We start from the raw sequence: 18,853 nt of genomic DNA, 5'->3' as shown, positions 1-18,853 counted from the left end.
GGTACCTACCCGTGCGGGCCGCGGTGCCGGCACCGCCTTCGCCCGGCGCGGCCGCACCCCCTCAGCGCACGCACATCCGCGGCTTCCGCCTACCCTGCCCCGCGGCTGGCGGAAGCTGTTGGGCCGCGCTTCCCGGGAGGGAGGGAGGCCGGGCAGTGGCTCGGCTCGGCACGGCTCTCCGCCGGAGCCGGTGATGCCGGTCCTGGATCAGCGCTGCCCCCGCCGTTCCTCTCCGTCCCTGCGGCGGGCGAGCGCGGCGGCGGGGGGCTGAGGGCCCAGCCCGCGGCCCGCCCGCCGCGATGGTGCCCTGGGGAGCGGTGCTGTGGCGGCGGCTGCTGAGGAAGCGCTGGGTCCTTGGCGTCGTCTTCGGGCTCTCCCTCGTCTACTTCCTCACCAGCACGTTCAAGCAGGTCAGTGCCCGCCCCGGAGCCCCCTCCCGCCGGCGGGGTCCGGTCCCGGCCCGCTGCGGGCGGGTAAAACATCCCTATCGCAGAGTAACTCTTGTTTCTCAGGTGCGGAACTTAGAGCAGTATGTGTACCTAGGGTTATTTAATAGAATACGTGCTACTTCTGTGGTGGCAGTGACCGACTCCAGCTGTGTTAGCTGAGCCTTTGGTGAACTTGAATCCCCCTGTTTTACTGGATTGTGCTGCTTTCTGTAATGCAAAAAGCAACCTACTGCAAGTAGTATGTTGCTTATGCCACTGACACTGTAGTTTCCTGATCTGCAAGTTTAATACTAGTAGACGTTTCTGATTGTGGGAAAAGCACGTTGATTGGAATGGCAGAAGGAAATTGGGTGTTTGGATGTCTATCTGCATTACTGTCTTTCCTTGCAGGAAGAGAGGATGGTGAGAGATCGGAATCTCCTCCAAGTGCAGGAGCATGAGCAGCCGATCATGTGGAAGGTGAAGTTCAGTTCGGGAAACAGCAGTCAGCTGAGTAACCAGTGCAGGAATTCTGTGCAGGGGAAGCTCCTCATTACAGATGAACTGGGTATACTTGATACTAAGAATTTATTCTGCATATTGCAGTGCTGCTTTGCCTGTCTGATTGTTGATGGCCCTTTCAAGTAGCAATTGCTCCTTCTTAAGGCATTCTTATTGCATCATCTCAGCTGCTGGTGTTCTGCCCACAGATTGGATTCATGTTGCTGTTTGACTGTGCACAGCAGGCGTGGGTCCAAGGGGCTCAGCATGCCATGAGTGCAGCTGTGCTGGTCCCAGGCTCACCTCAGTTTCAAAGCACTCCAGTTACCTCTGCACAGAACTTACACATTGAGACCCGCTCACTTTAGCATGGTTGCTTGCAGAACTGTAGCTCCCTGTGTGTTCCCACAGGCAGCTATATTAAGGAGAGTAATTGGGGAAACCTGACTGGCCTTGCTTGGAGGCAGCTCAGGAGTGGTATCATTAGTGCTCAGTCACAGTTAAGGAGCTCATGTGACCCTTGTAAACCCAAGCACATTAACCACTTGTTCTCAGTGCTTGGAGCTTTTTCCTGCCCAGTGAGCTTGTTGCTCAGGCACTGGACCTTTCTCAACCAGAAATCAAGGCTGCAGAAAACCCACCCCATCTTGTGTGATTTACATTGATTTAAATTTAGCACTGCCTGAATTATGCCAATTCACTGAAGTCTCTAACATCACAGATTGCTCTCACAGTCTAACACTGGTAATACAGTTTCTGTAAGGACATATGCTGTGCTTCTAAACAAGTAAGGATTCCACTGAACAATTGACTATTACAGCTATCCTGTGTGGATAAATCTAAGTCTTTTCATACTGAACTAAGAGAGTTATCCAGACATAGAAAAGTTGAAAGAACATACCAGTTTTTTCCAGTACAGTCATCACCAATTGCCTTTCCCCTTCCAATCACAATGAATCATGCCAAAAAGAAATCAGAACTTATATGTTCTGCATTTAAATACTTACAGTGTACATACACTGTATTAAGTACATCATGGTTGTGCCTATTATTTCACAACAGACTGTTGTGAAACTCACCCGTGTCTAAGTGTTATTGCTAGTTACGACTTGAGTCAAATTGAGGGCGATCATAATCTACTAAACGATAAATAAACCTCCTCTCAAGTAATGTGATTCTTACTATAAATTTCTATAGAGCATACAAAGGGGTATGTCTTGCCAGTTGTTGCTACTACTTTTGTTTTTCAGGCTACATCTGTGAGAGGAAGGACCTACTGGTAAATGGCTGTTGTAATGTCAACGTGCCCAGTACGAAGCTGTACAGCTGTGAGAGCTGCCTTCCCAACGGCTGCTGCAGTGTCTATGAGTACTGTGTTTCCTGTTGCCTGCAGCCCAGCAAGGTGCAGAGATGTTCTCCTGCTTTTCAGGTGTTCTCAGCTGCTTGGGTTCCTCTGTGGCTAAAAGTGTTTGCTTGTGAGGGGCTTTTTTCTTAGAGGGGACAGTTCCTTTTCTTGGAAGGATGAGGAAAACCTGCATGTGGCAAGCTAGAAATAAAGCTTTAAAAAAAGTTCATCCTTCTCACCACTGAGAGGAAACATTGGGAGCCTTGCAAAATGTTTCAGCTCCAGGGGGATTGTGTTTGTTGGAGGGAATTGATTGCAGAAAAGCTATTCCAGCCAGTATCACTTTTGCAATTGGCACTTCCCTGTGTTCTATTAGCTTCTCTAGACTCTCTTCCTACTGTTGGTTCCGTGATGTGTTAACCTAGTAGTGCTTGCTAGAAGTTCTAAGTGGAGTTGCTTACTATTCCTCTGAGACTTGAGCTGTGTAGGTTAAGGTGGCCTTTGGTTACTCCTTGTTGAAATACAATTTTTTGTTTCGTTGCCTTTTTTGCTGACCACTTCAGCAACATCTTCTGGAACGTTTCTTGAAGCGGGCAGCTATTGCTTTCCAAAACCTCTTCATGGCAGTGGAAGATCACTTTGAGTTGTGTCTGGCAAAATGTAGGACTTCATCACAGGTAAGACACAAATACATGTCCTGTGCTCAAAAATGGAAAAATACCCTTTGAAAATGGGGCTTAGTCCTATGAATGGCTGGTCTCTTGTGCTTGGATGCACACGGGCACTTTCATAAATGCTGAAGCTATGGCCGAGAGCTAACGTGAGGCAATATCCTCTGATTTGTAAGGTGAAATAGTAACATCAGCAGTAAATGAAGGGCAAAGAGCACATTTAGAGCAGGATGAGTTGCACACTCTCTTTAGATAAGAGGTACTTAACTAAAAAGAAACTAGCTGAGTTTAGTGACTGGTGAAGATCTTGGATGAGTTCTGGGGAAGATCTCATAAGGATGAGAACACGGAGGGTTGTTCCCAGTAGCTAAAGGATGCTATTTTCTTTGTGGTACTATTCTAGACTTACCATATGCTGACAATTATCTGCACAGTAACTCAAAAACCACGTTGTAATTTATTTTCTTTTTAAGAACAGAGGTTAACTTCTGTTACCTGTGGGATTTTATTGGAAGTTTTGGTCTAAGCAAGCACTTAGAAAGTGCTGTTGGAGATGTCAGGTAGCTTGAGTATTTAGTATAGTAATAGGGATGGATTGCAAACAGAGGACATAGTTCCAGATGTCTCCAAAGTTGTTTTTTATTTTACCCATAGTATCTGCACTCTAGCTTTAAGAAGAAAAATGCGCACATCTCGGACTGTATTATGTCTGGCTTGCTTAGGACATTTGATAATACTGCCTAAGCATATAGAACTCTTTAATACTGAAGCTGTTCCCACGTGCTTGCGTAGCCTCCTGAAAAGGAGGTTCTGGGTATGGTTCAACATAAGAGCACTGTAATACAGCAACTGTCTTTTACATGTAAGGAGTGCAGTGTTGTTGGGCTCCAGATGACACTACTGTGTCAAATGTGTACAAATGCTCTGGGTTCTGGCTCTCAGTGAAGGGATGTGTTGTTTCAGTATGTATGTTCTGATAAAGCTTCTCCTCTTCCCGACAGAGTGTGCAGCATGAAAACACCTACAGAGATCCAATTGCAAAATACTGCTATGGTGAATATCCCCCAGAGCTTCTGCCTGTTTGAAAGCTGCATGATCTATGCAACAAAGGGGAGGAACTGGAGACTAAAATCCAAAAGAGCAAGACAACAGCTCTTGCTTTACAGAAGCCTCAGTGTAAATGGCTGATGTTTTTTTCTGGGGATAAATCCAGGGGTGTACAGTGTAAGCAAGGGACTTCAGGATTGAATCTTGCTTTCTTCAGTTTGTTATGCACCTGCTTTAGGTACTAGTGTTGTACTAGTGCTATTTTTGGATACTTCCTCTACATTTTAGGATGCAGAGTCGATCCAGGCTATAAAACATCATGAGAAAAATACCTAATGTAGCTTTGCAGCTGCACGTGGAGGTTCAGTTGTATCTCTGCAGTCCAGAGGCTTCCCAGCATGACAGTAATAATTGGAGGATTTTTGCTTTTAGAGAGTAAAGCATGTTTTTGTGCTTCTCTCTCTGGAGCATTCCTTGACGTGCATTGTGTACACTACATATGTAATTATGAATTATTTATTCATTTTCTATGGATTACTAGCTGAAAGTATTGATGCTTTGCATAGCTAGTTGTTGATGCCTTTCAGCCCCTGTTTTATTATGTCAGGTAGAAAGGATATTTTAGATCCTGAATAAAATTGGTTGTTTTTTTCCCTCCTTAGTCTAAAGGAATTGCATTGGGATTTGTCACTAGAGTGGTTATGTTCCTCTTAGTGAGTTTAAAGTATTCAGAACTCCAATGGAGTTGTTATTCTGTCAAAGTCCCATAGCACGAGAGAAGAGCAGGGATCTGCCTAGGATGGGATGTTTATTGTCCGTAAACATTTTTCTTGTTACTCTGCAACAGTTTCCTCAAAGAGGAGTCTTACTTTTGTAAACAGATCTCTGCTAATCCACTTTCTGACAGGGAGCACTGAAGATTTGTCTGCTTGAACTTGTTCAGGCCTTGGTAGTTTAAATGTACTTCACTCCTGGTTATGCAGGAGGGAAAAGGGTGGAGTTCTAGGATTTCAGTTTAATGATGTCCTTGTGCATGGAATAATTGGAATGTCAGAACGTGGCGCACGCCCTCCTCTGAGGACAACTGTGTTGCATGAGTTCAGTTAAACAGCCGTGATGGCTTTGATTTGCTGTTTGACATGTTTGCTACTCTGGGATTTTGGTGTAATCACTAGAATGGCACTAGAACAGGGGTGATTCTCCACAATCCCTCCTAGCTCTTGAAGGTTGCAATTGAAACTGTCTCCCTCTTAAGGCCAGGCAACACAGAGAAGATTGGTAGAGAACCTGTAGAATGTTGACTAAATTTGTGCTCCCCCTGCAAGTCACTGGCAAAGTCCAAGTGCCAGACAAAACTGGGCTGTTCTTTTCAATATGCAGAGCCTCATTTCTCTTGTTTTTACCCCATCCGTCTCCTCTGTGATTTTGACTTTGTGGCTTTGTGTTTGCTTGTTTAAACTGACTTCCCATTCCCTAACTCAAATAAAACAATGTACAGAAGCTTAAAACAAATAAACCTAAACCAAATACACACAACCCCCCAAAAAAACAGATAAAAAACCAAACACAGTGGTGCAAAAAAGATCTGTAGAATACTATTGCAGTTACATATGATACAAACAAGAAGTAGCGTTACAGCCATCTGATAAAATCTACTTGCATTGTTTTCTTTGTTCTTTCCCAGAAGTAATCAAGTGAGATAATGGTTCCATCAGCAGATTCTCTTGAAAATCTTGTTTTTCCAAAAGCTTAAAAGCTTTAGCATTAGCAGTTTACCCAGCTGAAAATCTGTCTCCCCTTTGCTGCCATCCTATGGCAACTTGCTGCAGCAGACATGATACAGTGTGAAGATGCAGTGTGAAATGCTGTCTTCAGAGGGTAGCAGAGGTTACTTCTCTTTTCAGTGTTAAGCGTTCTTCACCCCTGTTCCAGCACTTCCTAACTGTTTTCCTCAGGGAAGGCCATCAGGTTGGTCTATTATGTTATTCCTGCTGAGAAGTATTCCAGCACTTCATGTTTTTGCACCACTACTGATGAGATCAAGATACTGATGGCTTGCTCTTGCTTTCTTTTCCAACTTGGTATTAATTCCTTAGCAGGTGATACCACTGCTTGAAGCAGTAATTGTAATAAATCATAAGAACCAACCTAATTTAGGTAATGTTAGTGGGAATTCCTGGCCTAGAAAAACAGGATGTGATCAGAAGTGCATTGTGATCATTGTCCATTCAATGGAACAGAAACTGCATCTTCCCTCCCTGTTGAGCTGTTCAACTAGTGTCTGTTATATGTTGAATCATTAAAAATGTATCTGTGTTTCCAAACTACTGCCTGTTCTCATGTCTCTCCTTGAACTACAAGGCAACTGTACCAAATTGCAAGTTTGAAGAATGCAGTGGAGCAGAGAGGGCCACTAACTTGAATATGTGTAATAAAGACAGGCAAGTAGAGGCAAAGAGGAAATCTATTTCATTTCAATCTAAGAAAAGAGCATGCTTCTCTCAATGGTGCACAGAAAGATCTGGCCCTTTGCAAAAGTGGATTGATCAGGGAAAGGAAAACAAATGATTGCTTCATGTTGTGAAGATATGGTGGGAAATGTCAAATCTGTACTGCCTGGTAAGACTTCTGTGTGGTTTAAGTGATGTCCATCTCTCTTGCAAAAAGGCCTGGTGATTCTGTGGTTGTCGGATAAGAGATTCAGGTTGTTGGCTTGTGTTTGGCAGCAGATTTAATGAGAGCACTTTATCTGCAGAGGTCAATGCTGGGGATAACTGAATAGCTTATGTATTCCTTGATTTCTGTAGTTTACAAAAATATTAAGGCTAGTGAAAAATGGTAGCAGCTGGCATCTGATAAGGAACAGGTATCATATTTACCTGTACCACTTTGGAAACTAACCTATGGCAGAAGAGCAAAGCAGTAGCTGCCATCTTTGCTGAGTTTAAACTTGAGCCACTGGTCTTGAAAGAACCTGTTGTACTGCTCCTTTGGGATGGTACATGGAGAATTGGATAAAAATTCTTATTGTGATGGGCTGGAGTTCTAAAAAGGTAAAAGCAGACTTCTGGCTTGAGGCCAGCACTAAATAGTTGATGGGATCATTGTTTCTGCAGCCTCAGAATCTTACTTGTTGTAGTGTCAATTCTTCACTCTCCTGTATGTGTTCAGGCTCTAATTGCTTGGAGAACTTTCTAACAAACTATATTAGGAATCAATTTCTGAATATAAAGCACTGAGCACAGCAAATCCTAAACATAAGCCTCTGTTCTGATATGCTTTTAAAAAGCAAATGCTTTTTTCCCTTGTCAATTAGCTGGACAGGGTTTAGGATTTGTTCTGTCTTGTGCTAGTCACTTAAACTGCAAACACACTAGATCATTTTACCTAGCACCATAATGTGATATTTGTTCTTTAGTTATTCTAATCAAGCAGAGGTGGGGGAGGAGGTGAAAAGGAATTTTCTAACTCAGCAAGTTCCACAAAAGATGGAGTTCAGCAGATTATTGGTGCTTTAATAACAGCCCTCTGCATTTCTTTACAACCCAAGGCAAACAAGTAACTAAATGCAGAGGGGGAAAAATGCCAACTTCAAAACCTGCAGGGAGTGATGGGAAAGTACTTAGTTCTTCATTTTTGATCCATGTCTAATTAAACAGACAGTTCTATCTACTATTTTTGCTCAAATAAATCTGACTTGTAGCAACATGCATATTGTCTGCATGATGTTTTCGATTTTCGAGGCAGTCATATGGCCACAGGTTTCTTCTTAGAAATCAAGGTTCTTAGTAGCCGAGAAGTACATGCCTTAAACAAGAGTTCTCAGGGTGCATTCAGACAGAAGCATGTTTGTTGCTGTGGTCTGCTGTTTCGCCTATGGTAAAATAACACAAGGTTGCAAAGTAGAGAAAATGAAGAAAATTCTAGCTGCAAAGCTTGCCTTGTAGAAGCTGTTCTGATATGTATTTCAATTAAGGGGATAGAAGACCACAGGCTATAGTTGCAAATGGAATGCAAGGCAAGTGTTAGGTTTTCTGTAGAGGAGATTACAATTAAATTTGTTTCTACTGGTAATAGTTGAAATAAGGTCTAGCACCTGATTTCTTGCTAAGTTATTGGAAGCTTCCAGTGAAAAACAGCTCTCATTTATCGTGTATGTTTTCTGTCTCTCTGCATGCAACTACAGAGTAAGGCACACTAACAGGCATCAAGGTGAATAGGAATCATGTCAAGTTGTCTTCATTCTGTTCCTGCCCTGCACAAAATCTGTTTAGATTTAATCTATCTCCTTAGAGCAAAAAGACAACTTTACATTTGTAGTTCCTGTGACATCTGACTGTGACCTCATGTGGAGCCTTTAATGTACCTATTGATATGAATCGTACCTATCTTACACAAATATGAAATGTAACCATTTGAAGAAGTGGGATAAGGTTGAGTATAAGTCACAGATGTGACATGCTTATTTTAACACACAAAATGTAGCATATCATATCATACCTTATCACATGCATAAAAATGCATCCATCAGCTGTGTGAAATGCCACTGGATATGCTGTACCCACATCTTCAAACTGAAAAACCTAGGTTAGTTTCAAACTACAGTTACAGACCTGCTTAGTAATAAAAGTTGTGCTATCTGAGGAAATAAACATGTTCACACATGGAGGATCAGGGTCCCAATTTATCTAAATTGCTGACGGTTTAAAAATACGTGTTAAAGTAAAAAATCCCAATCATCTGTAATAGCAAATGCATACAAAAGTATGAGTAAGCAAACAAAAAATACCTCTTCTGATATCTGTTTGTCTGCTCAACTTCTTGTGTCAGCCTGCAAGCTTACTCCTCGTAGCACGTCTCACCCGGTGTAACAGCGAGGCTCAGCCAGCAGAGGTTACCACAGCATGTGGATAAAGCCGGTCTCCTCCCTGGCAGATGGCCCTTAGAGCTGCTTTTCACTTGGCGAAAGGCGAGCAAACCTGCAAGTACAGAGCAAAAGTCATTACATTGCTCTAGGAAAACATATAGAGTGTCTGTCTGGAATTACTCCTTTGGACGGGCCGCCCAAACCCACAAAATAAACTCACCTTTGAGGGCTGTCTGGGTTTTCAACCTGTGGGTGCTACTGTGGGAAAATAGCCATAGTATTGGGACAACCTGACTGACAACTGTTCTACTAAAATAATCAAACAAAACCCCTCTGACCCTCATAGTAGGGGGAGAAATAGGAAAGCTCTGCCCAGCCGCTGCCGTCATGGGGGCTCTCCTCACGCCACACGGAGCCGCGCTCTGACAACGCGGTGAAAGAGGCTCCTCCCGCCCAGCCGGGCTCCGGAGGTGCGAAGGGAGGGCTCCGCGGTCGAGGCCGGGGCTGCTCCGGAGCCGATGCCCGCTGAGGAGCGCTGCCACAGGGTGGCTCTGTCACGTTCCCGCCTTTTTCCCATCACGCCAGCCCGCGCTCTCCATTAGCTGCCCGGCCCGCGCCGAGGGGAGCCCTGCGCTGAGGCGGCCGCTGGGGTAGCGGCCCGAGGCCTGGGCGAGGCTCTCGGACCGGTCTCCTGCCGTTCACGGAGCTCCATAACCGCGGCCCTCGGCTGGAGCGCCCTCTCCTCGCCGTGTTCCTCGGTGGCGGCTTTGAGTGGGGAAAACGAGGTAAGGCAGCGTCGCGACACCTGAGCTCTGTCGGCGAGGCGCATCGGTGCTGCTGGAACGCGAGTCGACGCCGGGGTGCTGCGTTGCGTCAGCGGTAGTTTTGTTTTACACGCGCTTAGAGGCTTCACCTATTTTCCTTCTTCTTTTTCCTCCCTCTCACCGCAGAGCGCTGTTTCTGCTTTAACCACTCGCCACCCCTAAACCTGTTTTCATTTTCCTTCTCTTAGCTTTCTGCCTGATTTCTCTTTTTTCCCCTCCTTTCTCTCCTCAGGCCTTTATATCTTTTCTCCCTTCCCCTGCTTTGCCTTGCGTCTTGCCTGTGTTTACTAGAGGTTGAAATGGGAGAGTGGAAATTCTCCCTTCTCGAGGAAATGTTGCTTTTCTAAGTGGGGAGAGGTAGCCCTTTTGAAATGAGGGGGCATCTTGCTATTCTTGCCTTCTCAATTTCTCTTCAACTCTACTTTACTCTGCTGCTAGCTGCAGCTTTCCAGTGCCTCAGTCCACCGTTGCTTTGGGTATTGACGCAAAATTCCATACTATTGTGGTTGCAGCGTATGTTAAAAGGCAAACCCATCCAAAGTTTCAGGAGAGAAAACTAGTGTTTCTCAGCATGAACTTTTAGATTAGAGATTAGATGAGCTCTTAGGCAGAAGCTCTTCCCTGTGAGGGTGCTGAGGCGCTGGCACAGGGTGCCCAGAGAAGCTGTGGCTGCCCCATCCCTGGCAGTGTTCAAGGCCAGGTTGGACACAGGGGCTTGGAGCAACGTGCTCTAGTGGAAGGTGTCCCTGCCCGTGGCAGGGGGTTGGAACTATATGAACTATAAGGTCCCTTCAACCCAAACCAGGCTGGGATTCTATAGATTTTCCCATTCATGTTGCGTTTGTTCCCAAGAACTTGGATCTTGGAGCTGGATCCCACTAGGCAAATGCATCTTAAATATATGGGTTTTGCTTTGATAAGCATACATTTGGTTTTACAGCAACAAGAGTTCTAAATCTATTTGAAAGTTACTGAAAACCTCTAGCTTGCTGAAGAAAGCATTTGTCCTAATTATATCTTAGCTTGCTGCCAAAAGCAGGTGAGGCTTGCTTGCGGGAGAAATATGATTTACAAAGAAGAAAGGTGGAGGTGGTATCTGATCTCAGTCTTCATTGTAAAAAAAATTACATTGAGATTTGTCATAATACCTAAAATAGTACAAAGATCAATTAATTTTTTTTGAGTAGTTAATATAAATTTTACTATTTTAAAATGAGCCTAAATGTGTTGTGCTTATGAACCTTTATCTTACTGTATGGAAGCACAGCCCTATGCTGCTATGCTGGAGAGTAATTCGAAGAAAATATGTGAACAGTGATCTCCTTTGCTTAGTGACACCTGGGAAGACTCAGTGCTCAACATGCCCTGTCCTGCTAGTTTGTAAATTCAAGCTGGGTTCTATCTGTATCACGCATGTTTCTATTTATAAAAGCTTTGCAGTTGGGAGTGAGATGATTTGCTGGTGGTAAATGAACCCGAACAGTGGTGTTGAATGCTGAAAGTTCTCTAGCTCTAAATGTTCAGCGATCGCGAGCCAGGTCCACTCACACAATACATTTAAGAATTAGTGAGAACTGTGCCTGTTTATCACCTGAAGGTGGAATAATGAAGTTTCAAAGGTCTGAGTTCCTCTCTACAATTGTAAAGGTTTCATTTCTCTTTCTTGTGTAAAATCTGAGGTTTCTTTGTGGCCACCTTCATCTGGCAGCTGCAACTGGGAAAAAAGCAACAAGTATTATGAAGCCCGTGAAAACATTGTGGGAGTTGGTGACTGACAGCCTGGTGTTTTTCTGCAAGACGAGTGAAATAAAACCTCACCTTACAGGGACTTTGTTTCTTCTGTATATAAAGTGGATATTAATTCAGGGTTGGTTTTTTTTTTTTTTGGTATATAAGTAATACTCAACTACAGAAGATCTGTTAAGGAGCTGTACTTTTTGTAAAATTAATTTTTCTCATCCCAAGTCCTACAGCTAAAAAAATGGTGGTGGTGGTTAGTAGAATTCCTTTGGTATTTATTGAGTGCTGTAAGTTGGGTAAGGAGGGAGAGCTTTGGACCTCATCAGGATTCTCTCTGGCTTTCTGCCAGCTGGCTTTCAGGTAGGTTCCATTGAAAGAGTTGATATATTCTGTCCTCAAAACCAGAGGAAATGCAGCAAGGTACCAGGCTATTAAAACAAATTAAGCTATTTATTTGTGAGCATCAGTGAAATATTTTGTGATGTTACACTGTATGCGCTTGTCACAGTCCTGCCACATCAAGGTTAGAGTGAGAAGGTGACTGGCTGGCAGTCACTTAATCAGAGAGAGATGTTGATTTCTCAGGTAAGCCAGGCAGGGTGAGGCTTGCATGCTCTGTTGCTTTGAACAGCCAGATAATGAATATGCTTTCCAGAATTCATGTTTCTCATAGTGGAAGCAGCAGCTGTGTGTGATCTGTGTTGCTGTCAAAGGAAAGTGAGATGTAGTTAATTCAAGTCTACACAACAAAGACATATTGATCAGGGCTCTTCTTGCTATGGTTGGGTATCTGCAATAACAATGACTAGGACAATGCAGCAAGCCAGGATGGCAAAACCAAATATGCTTTGTCTTAATCCAGTGAGTGAGAGGCTTTACCACCTAGATTCACTGCTGAGCATCAGCAGTTTTGGAGCAATTCTGCTCCAGTCTTCAAAGGGTCAGTAAGATACTGAAATCAAATGAAAAGGGCACATCTTGTTCATGTCATTATAAATACACTTCATTTGTAGCTATAAGGTTAAAATCATGGATTCAATACAAACAGCTTGCAATGGATCAGTTCCACATGATTAAAAAAACCCCTGTGTTTATGGTATCTGGATAAAGTTATACTGAGCTGCTTACAGAGGTACTGAATGTTGCAAGAATTATATGGAGTGCATGTGCGCATTATGTTTCCTCTGTTCTTTCTCCACTAGTAGTACTTGGATGTGGATGATTATGTGCTATATATTTAGTAGAGTATCACAGTATATATTTTTTAGTGCAAAGCTAAAATTCCTCATATACTGGTTTTGTAATAAAAAATGTAATTATTTTTATTTCTGCAGAGGTACCCAACTCAGGGTCTGTCTTCCCACTTTTCCTTCCTGACAATTTCTTTTTGCAGCTCTGTCTGCTTTTCTTTTGTTGTGCAGAAGAAAAATGGGTGCTAGCAGGTTTGCTAATTACTATAAAACTCTTCCCAGCCCTGTTCTGGTAAGATCGTTCTATTAGCTAAAGTAATGGAGTGCAATGGCACGATGGCTTTCACACTTTTCATTTATATGAGGTCTTTCTGGAGCAATATGTTACTGGGATTGTTTTGTGCTGTCACCAATTGCTTTGGATTTCCTACACCTGCTGTTTTCTTTTATCTCAACATTTCTTTTTTGCTACTACGTTAATCTTCCTTATCCTTCCTAAATGACTTTTAAGGGCACAGGACTTTTAGCCCCCTGCTTCCTCAGTTTTTGCTAGGAAGTAGCAAAGCTGAGTGTTGGCATACTCAGTATCTTGCCAGACAGTCCTGTGGCCAGTGTCAGTGCATTCACATCAGCGCAACAGTTCCTGTCAGCTTGAAGTTTTACTACTATAGCTAAAGGCAAGGTCTTCGCCCTCACTGCATCATTTTGCTGCTGACACCTATTTTTCCTTACCTATCAGTATTGTCAATGTCATCTTCTTCAGCAGTATTTCATGGCAGCAGACTTTTGTCTCATCACTCTGATTATATTAGCTTCAGTGATTGTACTTTCACCTCATTACTGAAATAAAGTTAACATTAATGAGAGTCATGCAGCTAAACCTCTGCTAACCCCTCTGGAAATTTATTCTAATGATGAAAAGGAGATGCATGTGGATCTATTTAAAAGCAAGCTGGCTTTTTTCCCCACCCCCGCCTAGCTACATACCAAATTCAGCGTTAAATAAAGTCTCTTGTTATTAAAAGCTGATGATGCAGAAGAATCCAAATACATTATACAACATTAACAAGGACAAATGGTATTGGTTAAACACTGATCTATGTGCTGGTCTGCTACAGAGTTCCTTTATGATCCAGATTTCTGTGTTGGTGCTGCTTCTGGAAGGGGTTACTCGTGTCTGACTCTCACAATAAATTAGTCATAAAGCACTGGGGGGTCCTAGGGGATATGCTAGGAAAGTTCAAGATATTATCATGTGTAACAGTAATCACACCTATAAATGAGATAAAGCCTTGAGAGAGAGGTGGAAATTGTTTATAGAAGACACAGCAAGGCTTTGAGCTGAAAGAAGAAATACAATTTAGATAAGCAAAGTTAATGAGATAAAATAAATGTACAAGATGCATGTGCCAAGCAAAGATGCTCACGAGATCTTCTGATCAGAATTTGGATTTGCAGTAAGAGCAGTTATTTTGCTAGTCACTGCTAGGGAAGCCTTATCAGTAGAGGTGGTTTATTTTGTTTGTTAGTGAAAAGTTAGAGAACAAGAAAATAGAGGGGTTTTTTTATTAAATCTTCTTACAAGCAGCTACCATGATATGGCCTCAGACAGGACCAAGGCTACTGTCTGCTGTAGCAATACAGGTTAACTAGAAGGATATCATACTGACTGAAAGGAATACATCCTCTAAATCAACCTTATTGTTTGATGTTTTCCTTAAATGTATGAAACTAGACTGAACCTGGTGAACCTGTACAGCATGTGGAATGTTTTAGACCCTAAGTGTTCTAAAATGCTTGCTTTAGGCTTTCAAAGAAAAAAGTAGTCAAAGAATTCCCAAAGTGTGGTTGACTCAGAAGCGGGAGTGAAATATTACTGTAATGATAATCATGTTTTGACCTATTTTGGATTCTGGGGTGTAGAAGTATTTTCTCCCTTGAGCAGGTTGATGATTTTAACCACAGAGTTCCCAAGGACGAGTATGTTGACTTGTCACTGAAAGAGAAGCTTTCTAATAGGAAGACTGTATAAGTTAGCCTTTTCAAATGTCAAAATCCTAACCAAAATGGATCAAGTTGGATAAAGGTAACCCTTTAGAGAGGCTGGTGAAATAACATTACTGCCCTTTGGCGGAGGGAGAAATTGAAACACAGTGTTTAGGAGACAGCCTCCTGCAGATGGTGCAGCAGGAGTGGGCTGGGGTGAGCACTTAAAACTGGCCCCTGGGTTGCTGCCCTGTGCTGCCTTCTGGAGATTTCTGCCTTCTCCTTCTGAGATTGCTGTTGTTGTGCCCGGAGATGGCACTGACTCATGTCTGTAGTTACAAACTGAATGTGCCAGGTTGAAATGTGCCTTATGAAATAATTCATGCTATGTTTAATTTGAAACATTTTTACAAGAGTCTATCCTATAGCAACCTTTATTATAGATGCAGACAAAATTAAATACTTTATAAGCAATGTGAATTAAATAATTTTCAGCTCACGTTTTATGGTCATTCCTACTGCTCCTGCAAGCGTGCTGGTTCAGAAATAGTCTCTCTCAGCTGCAGGTATTTACATCACAGTTTCTTCTTTTTCCTTCATGTGCATGTCCCTTCTTCTCCCACCTGCTTCCCAGTTTGGCTTTTCCTCGTCTTAGTGCCCAGGAAATGCCAGTGTCTAGTTGAATGAGCTCTGCTATAAATCAAAGTGTCATCACTTAGCTGGTAGGAGTGATTTAATTAATGCGTCATGCCATCCCCAGAGCCTCTCCCCACCTGACTGCTAATCAACCTTCAGCAGCAGGAGGAAAGCGTAGCCCTTCTTGGAGTGTGCAAGAGAGGCTGGAGGAAAGACAGTTAATTGCAGCTGCAACATCAGCATTGTCACTTGTCTCGAATCTCTTGTCTGCTTCTTGAAGTACTGCTGTCCTCATCTCTTACAAGCCATGCTTAACTCCATTCAGACAGAAATGATCTAGTATCATACCAGCAATCACTTTCTGTCAGAAAATGTATTTGGCAGGTGACATTTTTAAAAGCACCCTATTGTGCATATGAATATGGCAGCAACTTTCACAGCCCAAGTACTCTTTTAGCTGGAACAAGCAGTTTATGCATGGACATTCCAGCGCACTGTGGATGCACTTCATAAGTGATGCTGTGCAGTTAACCCTGCAGATCGCCGGGCCAAAACTGGTCATGCCAGCAAGTGGTACCCTTTGTCAGCTGCTGAAGAAATAATTGATGATTTTACCTTGGGCATGTATGTATCAGAATAATTTCTGTGCAAGCCGGAGCACTGTGTCTGTTTCAGTTCAGTGGCTTCCACCACTTAGGGCAAGATCTGTGGCGATGCGAGTCTCAGCCTCCATCTATTGGATCACATGAGCATGAGAAGAATTTAAGGAGTGTTGTATTTGTGACTATTCATAGTTGTATAGCTATCCAGATAAACATGGAAAATAGCACTTTCTGGAAACTCTGTTTTCCAGTAGCTAAAATTGAAAACTAAGAGTCAGGATTTCTGCTTTCTAGGCTTGACCACTCCAAAGTTGTCAGATGACCATGAGAAAGACACTCAGCTGGTTTTTATCTAGGTTTGCCCCAACTATAGTGTTTGCTAGAGAAGGATATATTGTAGTTGTAGGAAACACTCTGCTCTCTCTTTACGTAATCAGTGCTACTGAAGCAGATGGGCATGCACCGCCTTCTGTGGAGATGAATGAGACTCACCAGTAAGATGAACAGCACTGCACCCAGAGTTGCTTTAAGGTCCACAGACTGTTGGGATGATAATTTCAGCCTTAATACTACAGGTATTAGGGAGTACCTGTCTGCTTTTGGAGCCTAAGATGGTGTTTCTGTGTGGCTTTTGGGTGAGCTTCAGTGGGCAGTGGGAAAACAACTTGGCCCCACTAACTCTCAGTGTGGGCTAAAAACTGCCACAAGCTGTAGGATGTGTGAGCTGGGCCACATTATGTCACTTCCCACATCCCACAGCACCTTATGATGGTGCCACATGGCCTGTATCCAGCGCACTCCCAGCTTTTAATCCTTCCTGGGAGAGCCTGCTACACAGTCAAGCCAAACACACTGCTCTGTCCTGTTCCTCAACCTGTCTTGTGACAAACAATACAGATGAGTCAGCCATAAGCTCTGTGCAATGACACTAATTCGGTTCCATCTGTGTGTCTCTGGGTGTTGCAGGAGATGGGTGCCCTGAGCCTCAGCCTCAAGGTTGGGTGCTCTGCGATCTGACCAGGGTAATTACTGTTATGGTTAAGCAGCTGTTTCTTTTGTAAGTCCCTAATTTTGAGGGTTCATTACATGGACATAAAAGTCCTCTCCAGGCAGAGATTTGGCAGGAGGAGCCCAGCCAGGAGCTGTTTAATCATTTGTTAGTTTGTTTATTTTTGCATCTGTTGGGCAATTCTCTTGGTATTTTGTATACAAGGCAGCAAAAGGTACTGTCGTTTTCGGTTGCTTATCAGTAAGTTCTTCGTTGATCTTTAGTTTGCTATAGGTCACTTAAGATTTATTTGAAGAAATAAATGTATATCACTATTAAAAGTGTTTCCTATGCAGTATTCAAATAGCAGCTTTTCTGACACTTCACTGATTTCCTTGTTTAATCCATGTGCTTTGTTTTACTTAATTCCCACAAACTCTTACCCTGGTTCTATTGGTTTCTACTAGGGTACTCTGTAGAGAAGTAGACAAAGACAGCGTTCACTGCATAGTTTTGCTGCTATTTTTATCCTTTCCCCAGCTTCTTTTGTTTGACAGAACTGAAAATCTGCCACCAAGCTGCATAAATCTCTATCTTTTTTGGTGGTTTAAATGGAGAAGAACTTTTAAGGTGGTGAAATTACTGTAATTTTATCCCAATGCAGCTAGTAACAGAGTTTGTACCTACTGAGGAATTATTTTTTTAGGAAATGCTGTTGAATATAGCACCTGTAAATTTGATCTCTGAAGGAAACTGTGTCCTCAGGCTCTCTAAAATTCCACAACATTCCTTATTCCTACTGTTTAAACCACACCTGAGCTAACTTAAAAGCTAGATGCACTGATACACATAGCAACCGATGCCAAATAAAACTGGCTGCTTTGTAGGATTTTGCTTAGGGCACAAGAGTGAATAGCTGGCCTTGTTGTAAGGATTATGCTGCAGGTGAGTGAATAGAGCCATTCTTTAGTAGACAGTTGGATACTAGTGAATCTTGTTGCTGGCAAGATCCTGTGCTTATAAATGCTACACCTGTGGTTTTTTCCTCTTAAGAAGCCTTGACAGTACCTGATGACTTCAATCTGAGTTGTCATCCGGCCAGTTTTTATCTTGCATTGAAAAATATTTTAATGAATTCCTTCACAGAGGGGAAAGAACCTGTGAGTATGCTTTAATCTCGGACTTCTAGTCCATTTTAGCACTCTAACAGTCCTGTCTGTGCACCAAGCAGGTCACAGAATCAGTAGGTACATACTGTATTAGCTGTGCTGCCCTCTAAACTAGGAACATCATCTTGTGTGAGCCTGGACAATGTCCTAAGGCAAGATTGTACTTTCTTTCCAAGTGCTAGGTGCTGGGAAGAGGACAAGTCAGTAATTCTTGTACGTCATTGCCCTCACTCACTGCCTGGAGATGGGAACAGCGAGGCTGGACTTGGGTGACCAGAAGACAGCATGTGAGGGAGTGCAGTTGTGGGGATGTGTGCCTCAGCCTCCTGCATGCTGCCAGACCTCTTTGGCTGTGTCTGGTCCTCCTCTGCTAACACCTCCTGAAAATTGGCTGTTCCATGGGAGAGCAAAGCGTGTGTTTTTAGAACAGACAGACCAAATTCTGTTCTTGCTAGCGTGACAAATACAGTGTTAGCCAGGAAGTTCAGAAGGACTTAGCAATTCATTTGTTTTCGGTAAAAATGTCTCATCAAAAGCTTTCTATCCCTTCCCTCCCCCCCCCAGAGAAAATTGCTTTTTGATGACATGAAAATGCTAAGAGAAAAAGTAAGTTTTGGTTTAAGATACTCATTTCTGAGGGTAAAAAAAATGGTAGCCTCAATTGAATTAGAAACCTAAACCTTTAGAATATTTGGCATTTTTTTCTTAACATTCACATGTGATAAATCTTTTTACTTACTCTGAATAAAAAACAAACATAAAAGAATAAGTCCTTTTCAATGAAAAAAAATCAGATGAATGAATAATGTGCAATTGTCAGGGGATTGGACTGGAAGCCTGGTGGGAAAGCTGCCTTTTT

The 18,853-nt window shown here is 42.9% G+C and overlaps 2 protein-coding genes and 2 long non-coding RNA genes across 6 annotated transcripts in view; 1 reads left to right on the top strand and 3 right to left on the bottom strand.

The window, feature by feature from the left end:
• Positions 1–108, bottom strand: part of RNFT2 (ring finger protein, transmembrane 2) — a 33,156-nt gene extending 33,048 nt beyond the window's left edge. Inside the window, exon 1 of one of the 2 annotated variants that reach the window (XM_030500375.1) lies at positions 10–108. The gene's annotated coding sequence lies outside the window, so the exon portion shown is untranslated. The remainder of the gene's footprint in view (positions 1–9) is intronic. The other variant, XM_030500376.1, reaches the window with a different exon arrangement.
• C11H12orf49 (chromosome 11 C12orf49 homolog) lies at positions 81–6,319 on the top strand. Of its 2 annotated transcripts, none has more exons than XM_030500377.1 (5): positions 81–410; positions 840–996; positions 2,180–2,358; positions 2,838–2,951; positions 3,947–6,319. In XM_030500377.1, the coding sequence occupies exons 1-5, from the start codon at positions 300–302 to the stop codon at positions 4,028–4,030; spliced, it is 645 nt and encodes a 214-aa protein (XP_030356237.1). In that variant the 5' UTR covers positions 81–299; the 3' UTR covers positions 4,031–6,319. The 2 variants fall into 2 exon arrangements, with proteins under 2 accessions (XP_030356237.1, XP_030356238.1); XM_030500378.1 differs by having other exon boundaries at positions 121–410; positions 2,180–2,331.
• LOC115614093 lies at positions 5,251–9,523 on the bottom strand. The gene is made up of 2 exons (XR_003993621.1): positions 8,782–9,523; positions 5,251–7,866 (listed from the first exon to the last, which is right to left on the bottom strand). It is a non-coding gene; the product is annotated as an uncharacterized LOC115614093 (long non-coding RNA).
• Positions 9,524–11,854: 2,331 nt separating this feature from the next.
• LOC115614754 lies at positions 11,855–15,286 on the bottom strand. The gene is made up of 3 exons (XR_003993840.1): positions 15,100–15,286; positions 13,346–13,453; positions 11,855–12,127 (listed from the first exon to the last, which is right to left on the bottom strand). It is a non-coding gene; the product is annotated as an uncharacterized LOC115614754 (long non-coding RNA).
• Between the last annotated feature and the right edge of the window lie 3,567 nt (positions 15,287–18,853).

This window comes from Strigops habroptila, chromosome 11 (assembly GCF_004027225.2).
Source record: "Strigops habroptila isolate Jane chromosome 11, bStrHab1.2.pri, whole genome shotgun sequence".
NCBI lineage: Eukaryota > Metazoa > Chordata > Aves > Psittaciformes > Psittacidae > Strigops > Strigops habroptila.
This window is presented reverse-complemented; position numbering and strand designations above follow the sequence as displayed.